This window comes from Aethalodelphis obliquidens, unplaced genomic scaffold (assembly GCF_003676395.1).
Source record: "Aethalodelphis obliquidens isolate GAN/ISIS:26980383/991018 unplaced genomic scaffold, ASM367639v1 scaffold7, whole genome shotgun sequence".
NCBI lineage: Eukaryota > Metazoa > Chordata > Mammalia > Artiodactyla > Delphinidae > Aethalodelphis > Aethalodelphis obliquidens.
In genome coordinates this window covers 6,195,585-6,220,586 of record NW_020837951.1, presented here as the reverse complement: position 1 = coordinate 6,220,586, position 25,002 = coordinate 6,195,585, and the positions used below count along the sequence as shown (strand labels likewise).

At 40.1% G+C, this 25,002-nt stretch overlaps 1 protein-coding gene across 14 annotated transcripts in view; it reads right to left on the bottom strand.

The window, feature by feature from the left end:
- Positions 1–25,002, bottom strand: part of FNBP1 (formin binding protein 1) — a 141,125-nt gene that overhangs the window by 41,793 nt on the left and 74,330 nt on the right. For 13 of the 14 annotated variants that reach the window (XM_027104550.1, XM_027104552.1, XM_027104553.1 and 10 more), the window contains 2 exons: positions 19,624–19,686; positions 19,091–19,195 (listed from right to left, as the gene is read on the bottom strand). The exons of the other annotated variant lie outside the window; for it this stretch is intronic. In XM_027104550.1, coding sequence (XP_026960351.1) covers positions 19,091–19,195; positions 19,624–19,686 — 168 coding nt within the window. The remainder of the gene's footprint in view (positions 1–19,090; positions 19,196–19,623; positions 19,687–25,002) is intronic. 14 annotated transcript variants of the gene reach the window in all.

The window sequence follows — 25,002 nt, the reverse complement described above, 5'->3', positions numbered from 1 at the left end:
ACACACACACACACACACACACACACACACACACACACACACACACAGCTCTGAAAGATATAGTAGGAGGGATAGTAATAAAGGAAGAGACGGAAAAGCTCTCTGTCTGGAGTAATGTTGTTGTATGATAAATGGCATCGTTTCAATTTCCCAGCAAACTGTTGCATCTAGCATACATTTTCAAGTTTAAGACTAAAATGCATCTAAAAATTCCTATTCAGACAGAGGAGCACCGTGAGTTTTTGTTGGAGACTTCCAGGCCGGGACTTGCCAAAACAATGAGTCTGTCTTTGATAAATTATAAGGGCAGCTAAAATACAGAACACAGAAAAACTTCAAAATAAGTTAACCAAAGAAATATGCTTGAAATATTCCAGCCATTTCCTGATTTCTTTTTTTTTTTGAAACAGGCTTACAACTTCTAGCCCCAGCATTGTAGGTTACTTTAGTGCTGAAATAGAAGGAGAGAATATGGAAAGATAGCAAATGAGACCAGCATCTCAATCCCTCAGGGGCCATTCACTTGCTAAACAGTTTTAAGAAAAGGCCTTCTGTTTCCCTATACCCCAGTTGCCTTATTTAAAAAGTAGAATTAGAAGGTGAGTGACAATTTCTGCTGAAACAGAAGCCACTGCTGATATGGCTGCTCTTAAGGCTGGCATACCTCCAAGTTAAGCTGGTGAAAACGAACTTGGTATGAGCTCAGAGATCTTGGTAAAATATAAATCGTGGTCTCCAAGACTTGCCCCCTCCTCCTCCCTGGCTTCTAACACATTACTCTTGGCGAGGGTCTTGAGTTTTCAGTTATAGTAGGTTGAGACTGATGATCTCTTTCTCTTCCCTTTCTCCCCTTAGTAAGTAACGTCACCCCAAAATATGACATGCACAAGGTTAATACCACAAGGTTCCATATATGCACAGTCGAAGAGAACAGCCTGGATTCTGGAAAGTTGATGCCTATATGATCACCATTCTCTACGGCTGTGGCATTATTGTGAAGAGCAAAAATACTGAAAGCACTCTGGAATGCAGTTCTACAAAACATATATATTCCTTAGAAGAGTAAAAAAATTAATCACGTTATATACCCCAGAGAAAGAAATGAAATACCATGAAATCTGAGGTATATATATGTACACACACACACACACACACACACACACACACACACACACACACACAATGGAATATTACTCAGCCATTAAAAATAATGAAAGAATGCCGTTTGCAGCAACATGGAGGGACCTAGATATTATCACATTAAATGAAGTAAGTCAGAGAAAGACAAATACCATATGATATCACTTATATGTGGAATCTAAAAAAAAATGAGACATGTGAACTTATCTACAAAACAGAAATAGACTCACAAAACAAACTTATGGTTACAAAAGGGGAAAGGGGATGGGGATAAATTAGGAATTTGGGGTTAACAGATACACACTACTATATATAAAATAAACAACAAGTACCTACTAGATAGCACAGGGAACTATATTCAATATCTTGTAATAACCTATAATGGAAAAGAATCTGTAAAAGTATATATATATATATATTTTTATGGCTGAATCACTTTGCTGTACACATGAAACATTATTTAAAAAACTACACTTCAGTTTAAAAAAAAAAAGAGAAATCTGAGGTGTTTGGTGAGCAGCTGTTCATCCTTAGTACCCAAGTCACAATAGATGTTTAATCAGGAATGTTTAATACTAAAAATCTTACAGAAGTTATTTTCAGTAATATATTCTTAATTGGTCAAGATAAAAGATTACAGGCCCTTCCTGAATTTTGACCACAGTACTACTTTTCTCTGCATTCTTTAAGCTGGGCAACACCTAGCAAAACTTCTAGTGGTCAAAGAAGACAGCAAAGAAGTTTGATTAGGTATCAGGCTATGGGATGAAGTGGGGTAAGAGTGTCCTCTGAGAAACAAAACCTTAAGCCTGTGTATACCATAAAGGTGTTGCAAGAATCTCCACCACAAGAAATTAACACAAAAATTGGCCCCAGGTTGTCTGGCCAAAATAAATACAAAACCCTAATGGGATGGGGATACACCCACAATCCTGCTTTTAAGGGATTCCCAGAGGAAAAACCCATCCCTGTTGAAGGTATGCTCATACAAAAAATAATAATATAACAATCATAAATGCACAAGGAAATAAACTACTGTGAGAGCTGACACAGTAGAGAGAAAAACTATCACCATAAAAACTTGAGCTAGGGACTTCCCTGGTGGTGCAGTGGTTGAGAATCCGCCTGCCAATGCAGGCGACATGGGTTCGAGCCCTGGTCCGGGAAGATCCCACATGCCGCAGAGCAAGTAAGCCCGTGCACCACAGCTACTGAAGCCCACGTGCCTAGAGCCCGCGAGCCACAGCTACTGAAGCCCGCGTGCCTAGGGCCCGTGCTCCGGAACAAGAGAAACCACTGCAATGAGAGGGACGCGCACCGCAATGAGGAGTAGCCCCCCTCGCCACAACTAAAGAAAGCCCGTGTGCAACAACGGAGACGCAACGCAGCCATAAACAAACTAACTAACTAATTAATTAATTATTTAAAAACCTGAGCTAAAAGAAAAATTTAAAGAACATATAAAACAAGAACATTTAAAAGGGTTACAGAAATAAAAGAAGCAACAGAAATCACAAGAAAATGAAAGACATTATAAAGATGAAGTGTATCTGAGAAAGAAGCAAATGGAACTTCCAGAAATAAAAAATGCACTCATTGAAATTTAAAAACTTAATAAATCAGTTAAATAATAGAATAATTGAAGAGAACTCATGAAGTAGCTGAGAAGGTTACACAAAGTGTAATATATAGAGATAAAGAAACGAAATGAAGGAAAAAGAAGTTAAGAAGCGTGGGGAATAGAATGAGAAGTTTCAGACGTATCTGAGCCCCAGAACCAACAATTCAAGAGAATGAAAGAAAGGCATATTTGAAGAGTTAACACCTGAGAGTTTTCCTACATTTATGAAAGGAACAAATCCCCAGTGAACCCTAAGCAGAGTAAATAAGAAACAAAAAGTCTGTACTTGGAAATATCACAGTGATGCCACGGAACACCAAAGGCAATGATAAGGTCTTAAGAGCTAGGGAGGACAGTCAAATACCCACAAAAGGAACACAGTTAAGTAGTTAGCCAATTTCCCAAAGGAACAATCAATGATAAAAGACAATGGAATGAGGTTTTCAAAATGTTTAGAGAAAATCATTGTCAGCTTAGAATTCTATACCTAGCTAAACGATCACATTTGAGTGAGGACAAAATAAAAACATTTCAGACAAATAAAGAACTTACTACTCAGAAACCCTTATGGAAGAAAATGAAAACAACCTATCATTCAGAAAGGAGGGAATTTAACCCAGAAAGGAGGAATATGCAAGAAGTAACAACACTTGGCCTGCCTTAGTACATGTCTCTGGCTGTGTGGATAGATGAAGACATGGCTGCCCACTTTAGATGGTCCCTGGGCCCACCTCTCCTTATTGGGCCCCTAGTATATACTGAGGCTTCATGTCAATTGCTCTTTATCACCTTATCCCAACCCATTATCACCAGCCTAGCTCTGCAGGCAAGAGCAGTGGCTAACAATAAAGAGCTCGTTTAACATAAACCAGGAGGGAAATCATACGGCACACTGGCAAGGACACTGAATTCACAAAGAATTCATAGAAATGTGCTTCAGTCTTAGCTCTCCCACATCCAGTACGGCCATTTTAGCTTAATGGTAATTTTTTAAATTTTTTTAAATTTTATTTTTTATGGCTGTGTCAAGCCTTAGTTGTGGCACGTGGGATCTTCTTTCAGGTGTGCAAGCTCTTCGTTGTGGCATGCAGGCTTCTCTCTAGTTGTGAAGTGCAGGCTTTTCTCTAGTTGTGGTGTGCAGGTTTTCTCTTCTCTAGTTGTGGCACACAGGCTCCAGAGAGCGTGGGCTCCGCAGTTTGGGGCACGCGGGTTCTCTAGTTGCGGTGCGCGAGCTCAGTAGTTGTGGTGTGTGGGCTTAGTTGCCCCGCGGCATGTGGGACCTTAGTTCCCGGACCAGGGGTGGAACCCGCATCCCCTGCAGTGGAAAGTGGATTCTTTACCACTGGACCACCAGGGAAGTCCCAGGTTAATGGAAATTTAACACTGTATAGCCTTACCTTTTTTTATCTATCAAGGGATAAAAGAATTATGGCAAGGACTGAAACTCTCTTCGAAAAAAATAAAACACGTTCCCAGTGTAAGTTTTTTGAGAAGTAGGTTCAATACCATTTCATGCGGATCACATTCATTTCACTCTTAATATCCTTCACAATCCGTTCTCATGTCACCTCTCCGGGAGATCCTGCTCAACTCCCCGTTCTGTCAACATCAGCAGCATGCTTCCCGCAACGCCTGGGACGAAGTTCTCTCCCTCTCAGATGCTCCCTCGCTGCTCTATCCACTCAACTTCTACCCATCCATCATACTCAAGTCCTGATTCTTCCTTCAGCCCTATCCCAACAACCTGTAATCCACATGGAGCTTTTTCAGCTGCAGAATCTATGAGCAACTCTTAAGCTCCTAGTATTTGCTGGTCATAAGACCAGGTGATTTCACATAGGATGTACCTCATTAATCATTTTTAAACTACTGCTGCTCTGAATATCTTCACCCCGCAGCTTAGCATGTTATACACATTATCTGATTCTGCAATTGACTCGAGTTTTCCTTGTCTCTCTATCTCTTTGTTATCTGCTAACCAAGGCCCTCGAGAAAGGTATTCATTATAATCTTACTGATGCTCTGAACTATTTGTTCAATAAATACTCTAATAGAATGTCTAGGATGTTTAAAATATACTTAATCGGGGACTTCCCTGGCGGTCCAGTGGTTAAGACTCTGGGCTTCCACTGCGGGGGGCACGCGATTCTAGCCCGCACACCTAGAGCCCGTGCTCCACAACAAGAGAAGCCACCGCAATGAGAAGCCTGTGCACTGCAACAAAGAGTAGCCCCTGCTCGCTGCAACTAGAGAAAGCCCACGCGCAGCAACGAAGACCCAAAAAATAAAACGAATTAATTAAAAAAATATATTAAGAACCAGCTCCTGGCCGAGATAGACCATTTACTATCAGTAAAAATTAAAATATTTTATTAAATGAGTTGCTGTACAAAAGCCTTTAGAACAATGAGGGGCACAAAGGAAATGCCAAGTATTGAAGCCACACACACACACAAACACAAACACACACACTCAAATAAGTAAATATCATTTATTTATTTTATTTTATATTCAAGTTCATATATTCATATAATATGAATATTTGTATTCATGGTTTATTCAGTTCACTTTTATTTTCAGATCTAGGGAATGGGAATGACCTATCATCTTATTTCATTCTGTTGCTATCTTCAACATTCACTCAGAGGCTTGTCGTAGGAGTATTAAAGCAAAGCTAAGATAGATTCTCGCGTTAGCATTTTCATGCAAGTAACATAATGCGTACTGGAAATAGTTCACTGAAGAGGCTTTTAAAAGTATTTGGTCTTTATATACATTCACTTTGGGGAGCACCCCACCCCCCAACGTTTCTGATGCTCTGAGATTTTGACATTCCTGGTACTTTTTTTTTTTTTTTTTTTTTTGGCGGTACGCGGGCCTCTCACTGTTGTGGCCTCTCCCGTTGCGGAGCACAGGCTCTGGACGCGCAGGCTCAGCGGCCATGGCTCACGGGCCTAGCCGCTCCGTGGCATGTGGGATCTTCCCGGACCAGGGCATGAACCCGTGTCCCCTGCATCGGCAGGCGGACTCTCAACCACTGAGCCACCAGGGAAGCCCCCTTGCTACTTTTTAAATGTTTGTTTACCCAAACTCCATTTGCTGTGTAAAAACCACTTATTTCCAAAGCAAAGAAGCGAAAATTAAGGTCAACAACATAGAGGCTGTAGTAATTGCTAGCAAATGAACTAAAACTGGGAGCTGAATGCAACGTTAAGAATACGTGTATGTGAAACATCTAACCAGAGTAAATAATTTTATGTTTCAACATTCCTATCACAAATTCATTTTTTAAATATCGAGGGTCACAGCCTTAAAAAAAAAAAACGCATCCTACTAATATTCAAAGTTGTGTCCTGTTTCCAAATATAAGTATATTTATTCCACATTTGATAATTGGGAAAAATTTCCATTAAATTCCATTTCCCATGTGAAGCATCGAAAAAGAAAACATATCCGTATTACTCAGGACAAACATTAAGCATCAAAACAACTGAAAACATTCACGACGTTCATTTAATACAGGCACACTGAGGAGCAAAATAAACAAAACATAAAGTCTACAGATATGACTGCTTACAGGACAGATATAAACAAGAGGATAACAAAGATGACTTTTCTAGAATCTTTCATTTGAACACTGATCCACTTTTAAAGAACAGTCGCAGCAACGATATCCATTATTCTATACATTTTTCTCTTGTTGCAAACGAAAGCAATTTTAAACTAAAAGATCAAGCTGCCGTTGAGAAATTTACTTCCTGCATTCATACAAACCACTTCCTCTTTTGAAAAAAAATATTGTTTTCTAAATTGTTACAGTGAACAATTCCTTCAGATAACCAGTCAGACATTTGATATGAAACAAATTTGGGGAAAGCCCCAAAGATATTAACATGTTTAATAAAGATGTCAACCTCGTGGTTACAGCAAGGGCAGAGAAAAAAAACTTAATAGTACAATTCCTTATACGTACAATAACTAAAGTAGTCATCTTGCTAGAGAATGTTTCCCCAAATGGTAAAAAAATTTAACACTCTGCTACTCAGCTGGCTTCAGTTAGAACAGAACCAACTTTGTCCTGCCTGTGCTTCACAGAGCAGGCATCCCTGATTCCAACTGAGGACAACCTCCTAAACTAGTAAATTTCATTTGTTTTATCAAGATAATTATCAAACTGATAATCGTTCAAAGTAAATTCCTTCATTCTTGCTTAACGCTGACATAGATTCTTTACTAAAATTGTATTTTTCTCTTTAAAAGATTCTATTATGTAATATAGGACACATAAAAAGAGTGCATGCATATTTTATTGTCATTAGAAACGTGAAGTTTTATCACATTCTTCTTAGAATTCTACCTTAATTCATAAATGACTCAGAATGTCCTAGTCTACTTCACGATGGGGGCATCTATGTGGAATTTAAAAGCTAATAATGCTCAAAGCCAAATATGTTTGGAAGCCGTAATATCACACAAAAATGGAATGCAAACTCCCTAAGAAATGGATACACTGTTCTAAGGGCTCATGGTCAGCATTTTAAATTAATTTAACTTTTAAAACATTTCCTTAAATCGGGTTGTACAGTAAAACTCATGATTAGGCCAAATAGGGCAACTTCTCACATTGTACAGAGAATTCTTCTGGTTAGTCAACACTCAGAACTGCACTGAATTTGAATTAAGAATCCAAGTTAACTGTTTGATGGCAAACAACTGCCCAGAAAATGAAGACGTTAGCAGTCAAAGAATCACACAAGTTAAATGAAACTAGACCTGTAAGAAAAGGAGAAATGGATGCCAGAGCTTAAAAACCATAACTTGAGCTCACTAACAATTTCTGCAGCTACTTGTAACCAGGAACTGCAGTTTCTGTTAAACAATATCCTATTTTGCATTTAGAAATTATGTAAGAGCCAACAGTCACAAGGCAAGGGCGAATTAGAGAAAGGGAATTATTCATTGCCTGACATGGATGAACTCAGTTTAATGCATGCATTTAGAAAACACTGTTCTCTCTGTTCGGAAATATTAGTTCACATTCCATTCATTTTGATAACCTTTTCCTTTTTCATCCCAGCACCGCACTAGCCAGCTGCAGCATTATCAGAAAAAGCAGAGATTAGGCACTGCCTCTCACCCATTTGTCTAGCATGTTATTATTCCAAAGCACAGCGACAGATAAAACCCCACTTTAAAGTGTTTGTCACCAAAATGGCATTCAAGAAGTATGTAGGGAGCACATGGGAAAATTCACCATACAGTCACTAAGTATTAGGAAGAAAATGAAAGGCAAATCCCTTAAAGTCAAGGATTGTGTGATTCCACGACGGTATCTATGCCACCACCACACCTCACCAGCACACAGGCAACAAATAATGGGCGAGGGAATGAATGGATGGGAACACTTCACAACTCAGGAATTCTGTCAACAAGTTCGATGCTTTTGAAAAATGATAATAAGGCCATGAAATCCTGATTCCATTAGAATTCCCTTAAATTAAAATATATATATATACGGTAACTCATTTGGGGGCCCATGTTTAAATAGAAAAAGACAAATTTGGAATTCAGTTGGATGAAAAGCTATATACCAAGCAGAAGCAAACTGCAAGAAAAAAATTACTAGAAACATTTTAATAAAATAAATTAATGGCTACTTAGCATTCTGATTCTTCACAAGTAATCTCCAAACTCTATAAAGCTTGAAATACCGACTCCATTAAAAAGTAGTCTCTGGCTCACCTCTTTACACACTATACTCCACCCCCGGCCCCCCAGATCGAGAATACATCAAGAGTTTAAATGGTCCTTTGGCACCATGTCCAATCTGATGGCACTGGTCTTCTGAGAGATGGGGCCACGGAGAGCTGGGTTCTCTGTATTTCTAAACCTGATCCTTAAAAATGTGTAACTTGGAAATGATAATATTCTGGTTGTCTAGGCTTTTCCCATCACACAACAATATTTTAATAGCAATGATGAAAATTTTTAAACAAAAGATGACCCACATATCGATTAAAGGCATAGAGAAGGCTTTATTGGGGGTAAGTAAAGATAACTGTATTAGTATATACATACATACACATGTATATATGTACACACTCACACACACACACACATATATATACATACACACTCATATACGAAGTGTATCAAGAGCACCTGTATGCCAGAAAGAAGAAAATCTATTTTTAAAATGAACTAAAGGGACTTTCCTGGCGGTCCAGGAGTTAAGACTCCACATTCCCAATGCAAGGGGCCCGGGTTCGATACCTGGGCAGGGAACTAGATCCCGCATGCCACAACTAAAGATCCCCCATGCCGCAACTAAAAATCACACATACCGCAACTAAGACCTGGCACAGCCAAATAAATAAATGTTAATGTTGACCTTGAATGCAGTTAAATCACTGCACTTTATTTTTTCTTTTCTTTTTTTTAAATGTTTTATTATTTTATTTTTATTTATTTATTTTTGGCTGCATTGCTGTACACGGGCTTTCTTCTAGTTGCCACGAGCGGGAGCTGCTATTCGATGTGGTGCGTGGGCTTCTCATTGCAGGGTCTTCTCGGGTAAAATAAAAGGACTGAGAATACCAACCGTCCATGAGGGCGAGGAGCAGCTGCCGCTGTGTGTCGGTTGGTACAGCCACTTTGTCAAAGCTCTGACAGTGCACTGCGCCAAATTCGCACCTGTGACCCAGGGTTCCACCTCACCTCAGGTACACGCCCATGGCGGAGAGACCATGGCCACCAACTGACATGTATAAAAATGTTCACAGGAGCTTTTATTCTTTTTTAGGAGCTTTATTCTTAATTTAGTCTCAATATGGAAACAGTCCAAACATCTACCAACCTGAGAATGGCTAAATTGTGGTACGTCCACACAATGGGCACCACACGGCAACACAAACCACCCCCGCACGACAAAAATATGAATCTCACAGACATCATATTGAGTTAGATGGCCACGTTATGGTATGTAAATTACACCTCAATAAAAACCTATTTTAAAAGGTCTATAAGGACACATACCGATGGCGAGAGTGACCACCTCTGAGGAGGGTCTGGGAGGTGGAGGGCTGGACAGCAGAGAATACTTCCACCTTATCCGCAGTGCTTTAATTTTTTTTACAAGGAACTCCTATATTTGAGTAAGACATAATATGGTTTGATTTTTCCATGTTCCCTTGCAGTCCTTCAACTGCTCAATATTACAAGACAGATAGTAAGGACTATCTTTTCCATCTCCTTAAAAAGGAGGAAAAAGTCTGGTTTTACCTTCAACTTGAGCGTATGGGTCACGAGCCATGAGATGACCTATTCCAACCTCTATTGGTTCTTTGACATAGCCAGCTTCACTAATTTCAAATCACTACAACTCATTCCAAGTCTTCAAATCCAAAGCTTTCTGACAGTGGCATAAAAACCATTCCACTGAACTTATTTTCTTTCCCCATCGTTCTTCTAAGGCACATGGCATCCTCACAACATCCAAATATGTTCACTGGCCCAGAGGTAAAACTGTCAGGTTTTTTTCTTATGCCTACTTTCAACGTATAAATTTACATTTAGTTAAACTGGGTGCCTCAAGGCTAACAAATACCCTCTTGTAAGCAAATGACTAAACATCTGGCCACACACTGATGCTGAACACAAAGCAAAAACGTGGACTCGAGCAGATTTAGGCAATTTGAACACAGAGCCAATCCCTCTGCGGAACATTTAACTTCCCAAAAGGAGAAGAAGAAAATCAGGCTCCTACCCAGATCCTACGCAGCTTAGAAGATGCATGCACATATAGTTCCCATGAGCTGTGTCATCAAACACAAGCGTAGTTTAGGAAAGTCCATCCTACTCATGGTGGGAGCAGCTACAATGTCTTTGTAAACACAGGCATGGCATTCCCAGTGTCGTGGGGCTGACTGCTGGAAAAAGGAGGGGGAGTGATCTTGAATACAATTGGATAATTTAATCATGGGCAGAAACTGGAGGAAAAGACATTTATATTAGATCTGAAGGCTATTAGAAGTCAAAATGGGAAATTACATTAAGTATCCATAAGAACTGAAACACTGCATCCTTTCAGCTTGTTACTGACAAGAGGCTTCACTGCTGATAACGCAAAAACTGATACAACAGTCAAATCACAGTTTGTTTTGGGGAAATTACAGTGCTTCAAGTGATACTCATAAGCAAAATAACTTAAGAATAACTTAAGAATTCCAATGTTTAGACATTGCTCTATGAGCTTCAACATTTGTGATGCTAAAATCCAGTAATTTATCACATCCTTAGGGAGGAGGTAAATAGTACTTCCATAAAAATAACAAAATGACTCTCTACGTATAAGAAATAATAATACATCCTTGGAAATATTAAAATAGTTGAGGAGAGCAGTTCAATTTGGTAGTACCTTCCAAAAGTCCTAAAGCTGCAACTGGACCCAGCAATTGCACGTTTGTTAAGTTAACTACCTTGGATCTGACCTGAGGGAGGAAAATTAAAAAGTCATCCTGGAAGTTTTTCAATCACAAAGGACTAGAACTCACACAGCGTGTGTGGATCCCCAACCCCAAGCTGGAAATTCAGACTGATGCAGTCCTGGCCTGGTAGTGACCCCAGGTAATGCCAGCTCCCTGGAGAACCCACTTTAAATGTAGGCCAGAGAGGAAATTCCAAGAAACGCACATTTATGATCACACACACTCTGTTTTGAATCTCACATGTTTTTCTGCTGTGACATACTTTCTTCTGTGACTGAAATATAAGGCAATGATGTTGGTATAACATAGAAGCCTTGCCAGTCTATATGCAATTTTTCACAGTAAATTAATGTTTGGAAGCAATCACAGGTAAGCCTTAGCAACGTCATGCAGATTTTAAGAAAAAGGCTAAGTACGTCTGAAACTAATATAATATTGTACATCAATTATACTTCAATTTAAAAAAAAAAAAAAGAAAGAAAAAGGTTAAAAATCTACAGAATTGCAACTAGTGGCTGCTTCAGTGGCTTCAAGAACTGCTACAATACTCATTCTGTTGAACTACCTGGTAAAGCTACGTATGCAAAATCTGGAAAGATATTTCCACCTGTGGCAGAACAACAGATAAGTGCAGGAAGCATTTATCCAGGATCAGATTTTTCATTTTGCTGAAAGTGAATGCTTCCTAGGACCTACGTGTCTTAAGGCCCGAATACTCAGAAGGACCTACATCTTAAAGGACAAGGGCTGTGATACTCAATTCAAACGCTAGTTGTTTTACTAGGATTGTTGTTTTGTTGGTTCTCTGGTTACAAAGTTCTGTGAGTACTGAGTGATCTATTTCTAAGCCTATTTTCCCCTAAGTCCTGTTCATTATCTTTAGCAGCTTTTTTTTTTTTTTTTGCAGAACATAAAGTTTTTCAGCAACGCATTTATGGCATTATAGAAGAAAGGACAAAAATATAGGAGGAAACAAGTCAGCCGACACAACAAACTGAAGAAACAGGCCCACATAAATTGTAGATACTGAAATTAATCAAATAGAGAATATAAAGTCAGTGTGTTTAGTATGTTTAAAGAAGTAAAATATGGTACAAGGGTGTGACAAAGCAACAAGAAAATAACAAATGACTCTATAGATTTTAAAGAGAGCTATAAAGAACTTGTAGAAATGAAAATGTAACAACTGAAATTAGAAACTCAATGGATATGTTAAACCACAGATCAGACACGGCTTAGGAGAGAATTACTGAAATGGAAGTTATATCTAAAGGAATTACATGGAACACAGCAGAGAAAGAGAGAGACAAAGAGATGAAAAATACAGATATAGTTTAATAGGCATGGAGGATAGAGTAGATATTTTAACTAATGCCTTATAATCAGAGTTCCAATGGAAACAATAGAATGAGGAATAGGCAGGCATCAGAAAATTCCAATCTGGAGGCAATAAGCCCAATGAATCAAAAGGAAGATAAAGAAAGTCACCCCTATTTTAAAGACAAAAAGACAAGAAAATAGATCTTTATAGTTATTAAAAAGAAGAGACATTATCTTCAAAGGATTAACAATTATACTGGCTTCTCACACACTGTGACTTCTCAACTACAAACGGGAGTCAAAAGATGGCAGCATAAGACCCTCCAGGTGCAATACACTCACCCTAGGGCCGTACACATGGAGAAATCATGTTTCAAGAATGAAAGTGAAAAAAAGACAGTTCCAGTCAAACAAAAACTGAGATTTTACTGTAATAAATCTCTGCTAAGGGAAATTCTAAAGGTGTCCTTTGGGAAGAAGGAATAAGACCCCAGGTACAAAAAGAAATGGTGAACAAAGAAAATAGAAAGTATACTTACAGAACTATATAAAAAAAAATTAATGCAGTTGAACCAAAAATATTCACAAATACACTGCAATGTTAAGAGGGAGCTGGTTTTAGTTAAAGTTGTTTGGGTGGACATTAGTAAAGACCCTAATTTACTTTATAGTTAGGCTGAACATATATGTTAAAATGTCTAGGACTTCCCTGGTGGCGCAGTGGTTAAGAATCCGCCTGCCAATGCAGGAGTCACGGGTTCGAGCCCTGCTCCAGGAAGATCCCACATGCCGCAGAGCAACTAAGCCCGTGCGCCACAACTACTGAGCCTGCGTTCTAGAGCCCATGAGACACAACTACTGAGCCCACTTGCCACAGCTACTGAAGCCCGCATGCCTAGAGCCCGTGCTCTGCAACAAGAGAAGCTACCACAATGAGAAGCCCGCACACCGCAACAAAGAGTAGCCCCCACTTGCCACAACTAGAGAAAGCCCACGCACAGCAACAAAGACCCAATGCAGCCAAAAAAAAAAAAAAAAACAGTCTAGGTTTACCAAATAAAGCACAGAAATAGAATACATAATGTCCAAAGCAGTAGAGGAGAAAACGGAATGAGGAAAACAAAACACAATTTTCAAAAATCCAAGAAGGCAAGAAACAGAGAGTATCAGGGAAAGGGGGAAGGAAACAGAAAAAGTGAAACAAATACAAATAAAATGAGATGGTATACATCCATCCAAACTCTCCAGGTGAAAGGTAAAGGCCATCAGACTGTATTAAAAAGAAATCCAGCTATATGCCATTTACTAATGACACATCTAAATATGGGAACAAAGAAACATGTAGACTAAAACCATGGGAAAGACTTGCCAGGCAAATGCTGACCCAAAGAAAAGGCTGGTTTATGTTGGGTAAAATAGACTTCAAGGCATAAAGCATGACTGTGGAAATCAGTGAAAAATTAAATCACATTGAAGACATTACAATTCTAAACGTTATTCTTTAATAAAACAGCTTTACAACGGAAGAGCAAAATGGACAGAAAATGACAAATCTTCCATCGTTATCATCACAATAGTTAATGTAATGATCACTGGCCACTGCCATAAATGGCTTTGAGTATCTTGTACATATTATCTCAACCAACACTCGCACCAATCGTTTCCTTCTGCGTTCCCATTTTACAGACAAGGAAAGTGAGGCACAAAGAAGTGATATATCTCTATCAAAATACATTACAACAAGCAGACAAAAAATCCTTAATGATGGGAAGATGTGGGTAATCAGCAAGTTTGCTCTAATGAAAAAATGTAGAACTCTGCAACCAAGAAATGGAAAATACACATTCTTTTCAATTACTTAGAGAACACTTATAAAAACTGACCCTGTACTAGGCTATAAGACAAGTCTCAACAAACGTAAAAGTCTCAAACTCAGACTTTCTATAACCACAATGCAATTAAATTAGAAATCATTAACAAAAAGATAAGTTTAAAAACGTCATACAATTGGAAATTTAAAAATACGCTTCCAAATAAATTACTGGAGAGACTAAATAGTAAAAGAAATGAAAAATATCAGGAAATGAACAATAATAATACTACTGCATACCAAAATCCGTGGGTTGCAAATAAAACAGTAGTTAAATGGAAACTTTGTTCATTAAATGCTTATATTAGAAAAGAAGAAAAGTTGAAATGAGAAAAGCATCTGAAGAAAGAAATTTTTAAAAGGGCAATAAAATAAATCCAAAGATATTGACAGAAGAGGAAGAGGAGGAAGAAGAAGAAAAAGAAAATAAATAAAATAGAAAGTAAAAAGAAGTTCCATAAAGATAACTTTTGGTTTTTGTAAAATACTAATAAAAAATGATTTTAAAAAACAGACCCTCGAGACTTCCCCGGCGGTCCAATGGTTAAGACTCTGCGCTTCCACTGAAGGGAGCATGGTTTGATACCTGGTCGGGGAAGTAAGATCCCACATGTTGCACGGCGTGGCCAAAAACAAACAAACAAATAAATAAAAGATGAAGACCATTAATGTCCTTTAAAAAAAAACAAACAGACCCTCGGACTTCCCTGGTGGCACAGTGTTTGGGAGTCTGCCTGCTGGTGCAGAGGACACGGGTTCAAGCCCTGGTCGGGGAAGATCCCACATGCCATGGAGCGACTAGGCCCGTGCACCACAGCTACTGAGCCTGTGCTCTGGAGCCCGTGAGCCACAGTTGCTGAGCCCATGTGCCGCAACTACTGAAGCCCGTGCGCCTAGAGCCCGTGCTCTGCAACTAAGAGAAGCCACCGCACCACAGAGGAGTATCCCTCACTCACCGCAGCTAGAGAAGGACCACGCGCAGCAGCAAATATCCAACACAGCCAAAAATAAATAAGTAAATAAAAATTAAAATATATATACATTATTAAAACAAAACAAAACAAAACAGACCCTTCCCAGTACTTCGCTGGTGGTTCAGTGGTTAAGAATCGCCTTCCAATTCAGGGGACGTGGGTTCGATCCCTGGTCAGGGAATTAAGATCCCACATGCCGTGGGGCAACTAATCCTGCACGCCACAACTACTGAGCCTGTGCACTCTGGAGCCCACGTGCCACAACTAGAGAGAAGCCCACGCCGCATTGAAAGATCCCGCATGCCACAACGATGATGCCAGATGCCACATTTAAGACCAAATGCAGCCAAGTAAATCAATCAATAAATAAGAATTGATTAAAAAAAAAAAGGCCCTCCCCCAAAAGTATAAATAAATAATAATAGGAATAAATAAGGGGGACACACAATATATGCAGCAAAAAATTAAGGTGAGAGAATATTATGGGCAACTTTTGGCCACTAAATTTGAAAACCTGGGATGAGATGGATATATTTAGAAAAATATAACATACCAGGATCAACCAAAGAAAAAGACAATAAAGGAATTGGATCAGTAGTTAGAAACTCTCCCACAATAAAGGATTACAAAATATTTAAGGAACAGTTAATTTCGTCTCACATATATTATCCAGAGAATAAAGAGCAACACTCCACAACTAAAAAGATGTAAAGCAGGGCTTCCCTGGTGGCGCAGTGGTTGAGAGTCCGCCTGCCGAGGCAGGGGACGCGGGTTCGTGCCCCGGTCCGGGAAGATCCCACATGCCGTGGAGCAGCTGGGGCCGGTGGTCGTGAGCTGTGGCCGCTGAGCCTGCACGTCCGGAGCCTGTGCTCCGCAACGGGAGAGGCCACAACAGTGAGAGGCCCGCGTACCGCAAAAAAAAAAAAAGAAGTAAAGCAAACTACAACAGTCAAGAAAGAAAAATGACAGATCAATTTCAATGACTATAGATGCAAAATCTTAAAATGTTAACAAAATAAATTCAGCTCTGTATAAAAAAAAAATACATCATAACCTAGTTATATTCGTCCGAGGAACGCTAATTTGGTTCAATACAAGAAAATTTAATAATGTAATCTACCCGTTAATGGATTAAAGGAAGCAGAAAAGGTATTTGATGATGTTCAATATTAAGTCAAGCTTTAAAAAAAAACTTGTTGGGGCTTCCCTGGTGGCGCAGTGGTTGAGAGTCCGCCTGCCGACGCAGGGGACGCGGGTTCGTGCCCTGGTCTGGGAAGATCCCACATGCCGCGGAGCAGCTGGGCCCGTGAGCCACTGCCGCTGAGCCTGCGCGTCCGGAGCCTGTGCTCCGCAACGGGAGAGGCCACAACAGTGAGAGGCCCGCATACCGCAAAAAAAAAAAACAAAAAAAAAAACAAAAAACTTGTTGGCAAAATAGAAAAAGAAGGGAAATCCCTTAGCCCGATAAAGGGTATATTATAATCATGCTTAATGGGGAAACATTTGAAGCACCCTCTTTATAATCTAGAACGAGATAAGGAAGTCCACAATAACTGCTACTGCCAGCATAATAGAGGTCGTAACCAGAAGAGCAAGATAAGAGAAATAAATAAAAGACATAAAGATTGAAACAGAAGATATAAGACTGCCATTATTTGCTGGTGTTATGACTGTCCCTACGGAAAACCCCAAAAGAGAAATAAAAAGAGAGTTTAGCAAGCATCTGGCTCTAAAATTAATATATAAAAGTTATGTGTTCTATAGTCCACATGAATTAAGTAAAAAACATAATATCAAATGAAAAACAGTCAAGTCACACGAAAAGAAATGAAAGTATGATTTTCTTTCTATAAAGGTGAAAAGTGCACAAAATTATGAAATAAACTCTTTGGAGATACAGACACCTAAGGTAAAGCTATGAAGAAGCGAGGAGATGATTAACACCAAATTAAGGATAAAGTTTACCTCTAGAGTGAAGAGAAGGATGAAGTTAGGAAGGGAGACTTGAAAGGCAACAGTAAGATTTTTATTTCTTAAGATAGGTTGTGGATTAGCAGCTGTTCCCTTTGTTACTATTCTTTACACTGTACATGTGTAGTATACATCATCTTTTTTAAAGAAAAGGCTCTGAGGGAATTCCCTGGCAGTCTAGTGGTTAGGACTCTGTGCTTCCACTTCAGGGGACACAGGTTCGATCCCTGGTCAGGGAACTAAGATCTCGCAAGCCACGCGGCACGGCCAAAAAAAAAAAAAAAAAAGTCAAGTACCTTTGTTTAGAGACCAGGAAGGAATGGTGGAGGCTCTGAAAGGTATTTTATTAACCATAGTTGGATGTTTTAATTTTTTTCTCCCACTTCATTTGGTTGTATTTTCAGGTATTTCTACAATGAGCAAGGATAGATAGCTTTTTTTCTAAGACAAGGTCATAATAGTAATGGTTTTTAAAAAGTCTTTCAATAAATAAAAATCATTCCAATTTTACATTTAGAGTAATAAAATATTTGCTACAGAATGCATACCTTTGTGCCAGGCATGTTTCTGGGACACATATACTGATTTTACCTCCTTTAACCCCAAATGTTTTTTGGATAAACTTTGGGTCAATCTACTTTAATGGAATAACATATTAAATACTTCAGGGAATTAATATTTTATGAGAACTTATAACAAATTTACGGTAATTTATGGGTAACTTTACCAGCAAATTAATATATCTTTTGGTAAAGTAAATGTCTCCACTCAAGATCAAATATAGACATTAAGAATGTGTTTTCTAATATATTAGATAATTTTAGAGGAAGGCATGCTAATATATACCTAGGCTTTAAGCAAGGAATCTGGCAGAATTGGGCAATGAATAACTAATTCACACTATTTTCTGAGCAAATTCAACTCCAAATAATCTGGCAAAAGTGAAAGAAATCTGCAAAAAAGCAGGGTTTTTCCCCACTTAAAGCGTGAGTCTGTGAATGCCAAAGTAGCCCTGGGCAGTCACGAATGAATACTGTTATTTAATAGCCCAGTTTTGTTTACACTAACACTGATGACTTTTATAAAAAGAAACTTTAACTTCCAGGGAAAAAAACACAGAGGGAACCACAGGAAGACACAGTACAAGCTTTATAATAATATTCCTAATTGCCAATACAAGTCCATTTCGGGAAAAGCTTTTGGGAGGACTTTCCAATGCAAGCCTTCAAGTACAACCTGTTATCAACCTGAATGAATCCATTAGAACACAGGCCACTCGTGTGAATCTCTTTACCTTTTTAACAGAAGCACTGTAAGCGGCCGAGCTCTTCCAGATGGCACTGGACAGTCTGCTCCAGCTTTTAAGAGGTTGACTTTTTCTTTGAAAAGCCATTAAGAGAGAACCACGGTCTGCGGAAACCACCCCCTAAGGTATGTTCATGGTCTAAGTCTCCGTGTTATCATCCTGATGACTAAATAAATCAACAAACTGCTCAAATCATAACACCGAAGACTCCCCAAATTTTAGATTCTCCCCCTGCCACCCCACCGCCAACATCCCTCCGTTGACACAAAACGAAAATGATCCCAAGTAAAGTGGCCTTTTGTGGTTGCAGCAGAAAGGAGAACTTGGGAACCAGCAGTCTGGGAGGATACGTGATGAACGTTAAAAAGGGAAATGAAAGAAAGACCCTCACTTTCACCTTACCTTTTCAACATCTGCTTTTGTAACATTTATGTCAGCATCCATTTTCTCAAAGTACTGCTGGGCTCGGTCAGCCTCTTTGCAATCCCGCTCAAAACGTCTTTTACTCTAAAAGCAGAGGAAGATGGTGGTGGGAAAGTAATTTTTAATGAAACCATGAGATTCTTATGAGAAGATGTAATTTTATCGACATCCGCCTGCCCCCCCTCCACCGAAAGCTTTCTTCTCCAAACTGATTTGTTCCGTGTCATCATTTCAGGAAGTTATTTTAAAATCCACATTTATTTCCATCCAAACTGTCTGATCTTTGTTCTTTCCATATGATTTTTAGAAAAAGATTCTGCTTGGACTCTTTTGGGCTTAACATTTTACTTTCAGCAATGATTTCTAGAAACCAGTTAAATTCAAATTATAAAAATCTCTAAAGACAATAAATAGTGTCTCTGTTTTGTACTTGCTGGTTGATTCAAGCTTAAGTTAAATTCAAACGAGAAAATCTATAAAGACATTTCTTGAGAGGTTGGGTTTTCACTTACTGATTCTAGTTGCTTCCAGCAAGTCTCTATGTGCTGCTGTGCCTTCCGTCCGTCATGAAAGTGCTGGAGGGGGGAACACACCCATAATTAGTACCCCTTCTTTCTCATATTAACACTTGAGAAAAGAAAAATTCATCCATTTCAATGATATTTATTTATTTATTTATTTATTTTTATTTTTATTATTTTTTTTGCGGTACGCGGGCCTCTCACTGCTGTGGCCTCTCCCGCTGCAGAGCACAGGCCCCAGACATGTAGGCTCAGCGACCATGGCTCACGGGCCCAGCCGCTCCGCGGCATGTGGGATCTTCCCGGACCGGGGCACGAACCCGTGTCCCCTGCATCGGCAGGCGGACTCTCAACCACTGCGCCACCAGGGAAGCCCAACTTCAATGATATTTAAATATTGACTATCTAGCATGTGCATGCCAGAGAAATTTAAGAGTTAAAAAATAAACGGGAAATGAAAACAGTAATAGTCAAGAGTTGACTTTCAAACTTTAGCTATAATAATACTGAATGCTAAGACTTACATACACCACTTGTAAAAATGACAGGAATGTTTTAAGACAGCAATCACTTTGATCTTTATTTTTAATTGCTTTGAGATGTAATTCATATACCAAAAGGTTCACCCATTGACATTGTTCAATTCAATGGATTTTCGTATAGTCACAAAATAGGCAACCCTCACCAATTTTAGAACATTTTTATCACCCCCCAAAAAAACGCCGTACCTCTTAGCTGTCACCCGCCATCCTCCCCAGCCCTAGGCAACCACCACACCACTTCCTGTCTATATAGATTTGCTTATTCTGGAAGTTTCATATGAATGCAATCGTACTATATGATGTCTTTTGTGACTGACATCATGCCTTCATTATTTCATAATGTTCACTTAGCCTAATGTTTTCAAGGTTTATCCACGTGATCACATGTATCGGTACTTTATTCTTTTTTATTGCGGCGTGATATCTCTTTGGGTGACTATACCACATTTTGTTGGTCCATTCACCAGCTAATGGGCATTTGGTTGTTCCCAGTTTGGGGCTATTATGAATAATGCAGCTGCAAACATCTGTATAAGTTTTGTGTGGATAGATGTTTCCATTACTTAGATTTTCTTAAAACTTAAAATTCATCTCCCTGCCATCTGCAAAGGCCCTGAGGCAGGTATGCGCTTGGTGTTGACCATCAAGGACACCAGAGGGCCAGACCAAAGTGAACCTCAAGAATATGAGGAGATGGGGTCAGAGAAGAAAGGGGCAGCCTGTGCAGGGTCTCGTAGGGTTTTTGTATGAATGAGCGGGGGATCTGTAAATGCCGTAAAGGAAGGTTCCAGGTGGGAGTCTCTCTCCAACCCTGGAAATGATGGAGATTTGGACCATGGGGTAGCAGTGCAGGTGGTGACAGAGGCTCAGATTCTGGCTGTCCTTTGATCAGGAAAACGACTAGGATTTGCTGGCGAATCAGATCAGAGGTGGGCTGTGAGGTACGGAGGGGTCCGAGTGATTCCAAGGTTGTTCAGACTTGCACGGACTACGTGAACAGAAGCCCTTGCCCTCTGGTTCTGTCAGATTTGCCACGGAGCGGGTTCTGGCATATCAGAGGGCGTGAATTTCTATCTGCAGCTTTCCCTCGCTAGGATGCCAGGGGCTGGCCAGGTCCTTTGACCAAAGGCCACAGCTCCTGTCAGGCAGCACCTCTGCAGCTGATCTCTGAAGTTCCTTCAAGGCTGCCTTGCCCTTTGAGACCCAGGGCCACGGCAGCTCCCCACCAATGATTAGCCTGGGGGTACCGCTCCATCCCTCACTGCTTTTCCTGAGCCCTTTCCACAAGTGGTAAATGCTCCTTTTAATAAATGGCCTTCCCTCAATGACTAGGCTTGAATGTGCTGTCTGTTTTCTGGCCGCCGAGGTAAGCGCGGCTGGGAAGGGTGTGCTGTAGAGAAGGCACGGTGACAGGGGGACAGGCACAGACAGGTCCCCTCGGTACAGCCTCAGAGCCTTCTCTCTCAGTCGTCAGCGCCTATGGCTTAGCCAAGTCACAAAAGGTAGCTGACTCCTGGGAGGCCAGGGAGGAGGAGACAAAATCAGGTTGTTTTTTTTTTTTAAGAACAGTGCTCCTTTATAAGGGAATGTTTTCTTGTCTCTCCTCTGAGGTCACGTTTCACCATGTTAAGCGCCTCTTGACAGCAAGGTTTATCCATCGAGCAATTTTTTGGTCTAGAGGAGCCCCGTGGGGCTTCATTTTTCAAGTCTCATAATAGACACAGGGATAGGACCGAAAAGAAATGGAGTCGAAGGTAGGAATAAACAAGCAAGAAAGGATTGGGCTTCGGGAGGAGTAAGGTGAGCTGAGAGCAGAGTTAGGGAGCTTTGGAGGAAGTACAGGTTTTCTGAAAGCCACATGTATCATTTTAAAGAAGGATGGAAGGAAGGAGGGAGGGAGGGCCTGGGGAGGTAGGGGGGCAGGAGGCTCCGGAGGGAGACCAAGGCTCAGCTGTGCCCCTCGGCCCTGAGAGACCCTCGTCATTGTCCCAAACAGTCCAGAGGACCAGCCCCATTTCCTAAGCAGGTCCCCTGTGTTCTGCAGTTTGCAGAAAAGATACCTCCATTCCCCCAAATCTTACTTCGAGATTCAAAGACAGACACAAAAAGAGAAAGAAAAGCTCGGCACCCAATTCAGAGCTGGGCTCTAAGCTTCCGCTCCAGCTCGACAGCAACTCTGAAATGAATGTTTTCACAAAACGAAAGCTCCTTCACAGCCCGGGCCGTCCTGATGGAGAGGAAACGCACACAAAGAACATGGAGAAGTGACGGACGCGGCACAGGAAAGGTGGACTGGGCTCTACTAGCAAAGGAATCTTCTCCGAAGACAATAGTGTTCCAAAAAAGGTCATGTTTTTGGAAGCATGAAGGATGATTTTTATTGAAAATCTACTGCATAGTAAACTCTCTTGTCACTTCTTCATTCCAAGGTGCAAAAATAAATTTATTTTTCAAGCACGGTGTGGACCTTGCTTGACGTTACTGGTGAGCTTTTGGCCAGGACGGACTCCTGTCACAACACACCCCGTGACACCACAATTCGGTGGAACCGAAACAATTATCTGAGAACTACACCTGTGATTGCATTTCATGTAGCTTAAGAAAAAAAATCTATATGTCACTGATTTTCCTTCCAGTCTTTCTTGCCTAGTATGTGTTCCTCCAAAACGGATTTGCCTACAACACACAAAAACAACCTTGTGCTGCCTGATCCCTTAGGAAACTAATGGATGGAACAAAAGCGCTTCTGACAGTTCTGAGCATCCCATGACCTAAATAGCAGCGGCCCTTTGTAACCAGCTCCATCTTCCCTCCTTTAATCGGAGAAGCTATCTTAACAGTTACCAAGTTAAACAAACCAACCAGCTTGCCAGATGTGTTTGTTGTTTATTAACAAACAATGGTCAAACATTTCTTCGCTGGGCAGATAGCAAGTGTGGATCTAAAAAGTGCGTCTCCAAGCTCTAAATAAAGAGGAATTGTTCTCTAGAAAAAGATAATAAGCACTTCTTTTGGAGGCACGGAGTGAAGTCATCACAGCTCTTTTCTCCTATCAGAGGAGAGACAGGAAATGCCATCTCTAGAGACCCAGAAAAATGCTCTTTGCTTTCTCCTGTAATAAGATACTTTAGTTTCTCTTCAAACATAATAATAGACCTTTTAAAAATGCCTGATGGTATCTGGGGTGACAGTTAAACTTACTTTCATTTCAACTTTTTGGTTGAACCTTAAAAATATACAGGTAAAATCTATACAAATAAAATCAGCCTTGAAAAATTTTTTAGAAATTTCCTGGGGACCAGGGGTAGCTGAAATAAAAAATCACAGGGAACCTAAAATAGGCAAGCATTAACTTAAAGTAAAATGACAATGACAAAGCTTCCAAGGAGATTTTTCTGCACTGCAAGAAATCATATTTAGGCTGAATAGACAAACGGTGAGAATGTTTATTATTCAAATGTTACAATTAGGTACAACAGCTGCTCATTTTACTATATACATATAATCTATCATTAATTTTTAAAACTACATTTACAAAAGCAAAATATGGCATTGATGTTGAGAACAGCCACTTCAAAAAAGAAAGTGGAAAAAAAAAACAATAAACACTCAACTACGGACAGTCAGCCATCTGGAATTTTAAATAAAACTCAGATTCCACAGATGAAAACAAAGGAACACAAAAACTTGAAAAGGCCAAGAGAAAAGGAGCTACCAGAAAATATGTCTGTGACAAATATTAGAATTTCCTCAAAACCTACGATGTGGTGAGTTTGAGTACTAGCAGCTTCTAAGCCTGACTCAGGATTAATTAACGTAGCGATAAATCTGTGTGTGTAGATCTTTATGTGGACCGTGTAGGAAAGCTGTGAAGCATCTTCAGACCTCCTCAAGGGAGCATTCTGTCACCTCACTGAAGTCCCAAACCATAAACCCAGAAACGTTCCTGACAGGAGTTGCATTCTGCTTTTCTTCAGTAAGGCCTGTTTCCCCCAAATTCATTTATAATAAAAATATCTTCTCAATGAACTTGTTTAAAGTTCCTAAAACTGCCTGCCTCCCCGTGCCATGTTTTCAGTTATTTAACTTCCCCCGTAACACTGACCATCCAGGCACTGGGCAACCCCCCCCAACGCCCCGCCCCCTGCCCCCGCCGAGTCCAGGTCCAGGTCCAGCAGCCCTGGCCAGGTTTCCTTCATCCCCTCTCCTGCTGTGCCCTTACCCCACCGACTCTCTTATTCTCATGCTGGCTTTTACTCCCCAGAACTCTCCCCACATCCACACTTTTTTTTTTCTTGGCTTTGCCGTGCAGCTTGTGGGATCTTAGTTCCCTGACCAGGGACAAAACCCCAGGCCTCGGCAGTGCGAGCACTGAGTCCTAACCACTGGACCGCCAGGGAATTCCCCACATCCACACTTTTTACCTAGACTCCAGTAGTCTTTTTTAAACTGTTCTTCAAAAGGATCCCTTCTTTCACATCCCTTAAAATTCTAATTCCTCTGAGGAATCCCGATTAACTCAGGATGAAAGGATCTTCAAATGATCAGTATTAAGCAGCAAATGACTCAGATTCCTCACTTGATCTCTTCCAAGGGTATGAAACTGTTCTTCCAAACCAAAACAAGGAAAATCGCCCTTAATAAGGATTTTAGGTAGAGTGCGAGGTTGATGGGTGAAACTTTCGGGACAGTAATCCTTCCTTGGGCTGAAAGATCTTAAAATCTAACTCAAATCGTTCACTCAACAGGTGTTAATTCCACACCCACATGTGCAGGGTGTTGCTTTACTTGTGAATAAAACAAAGCCCCTTTCCTAGTGAAATAGTGG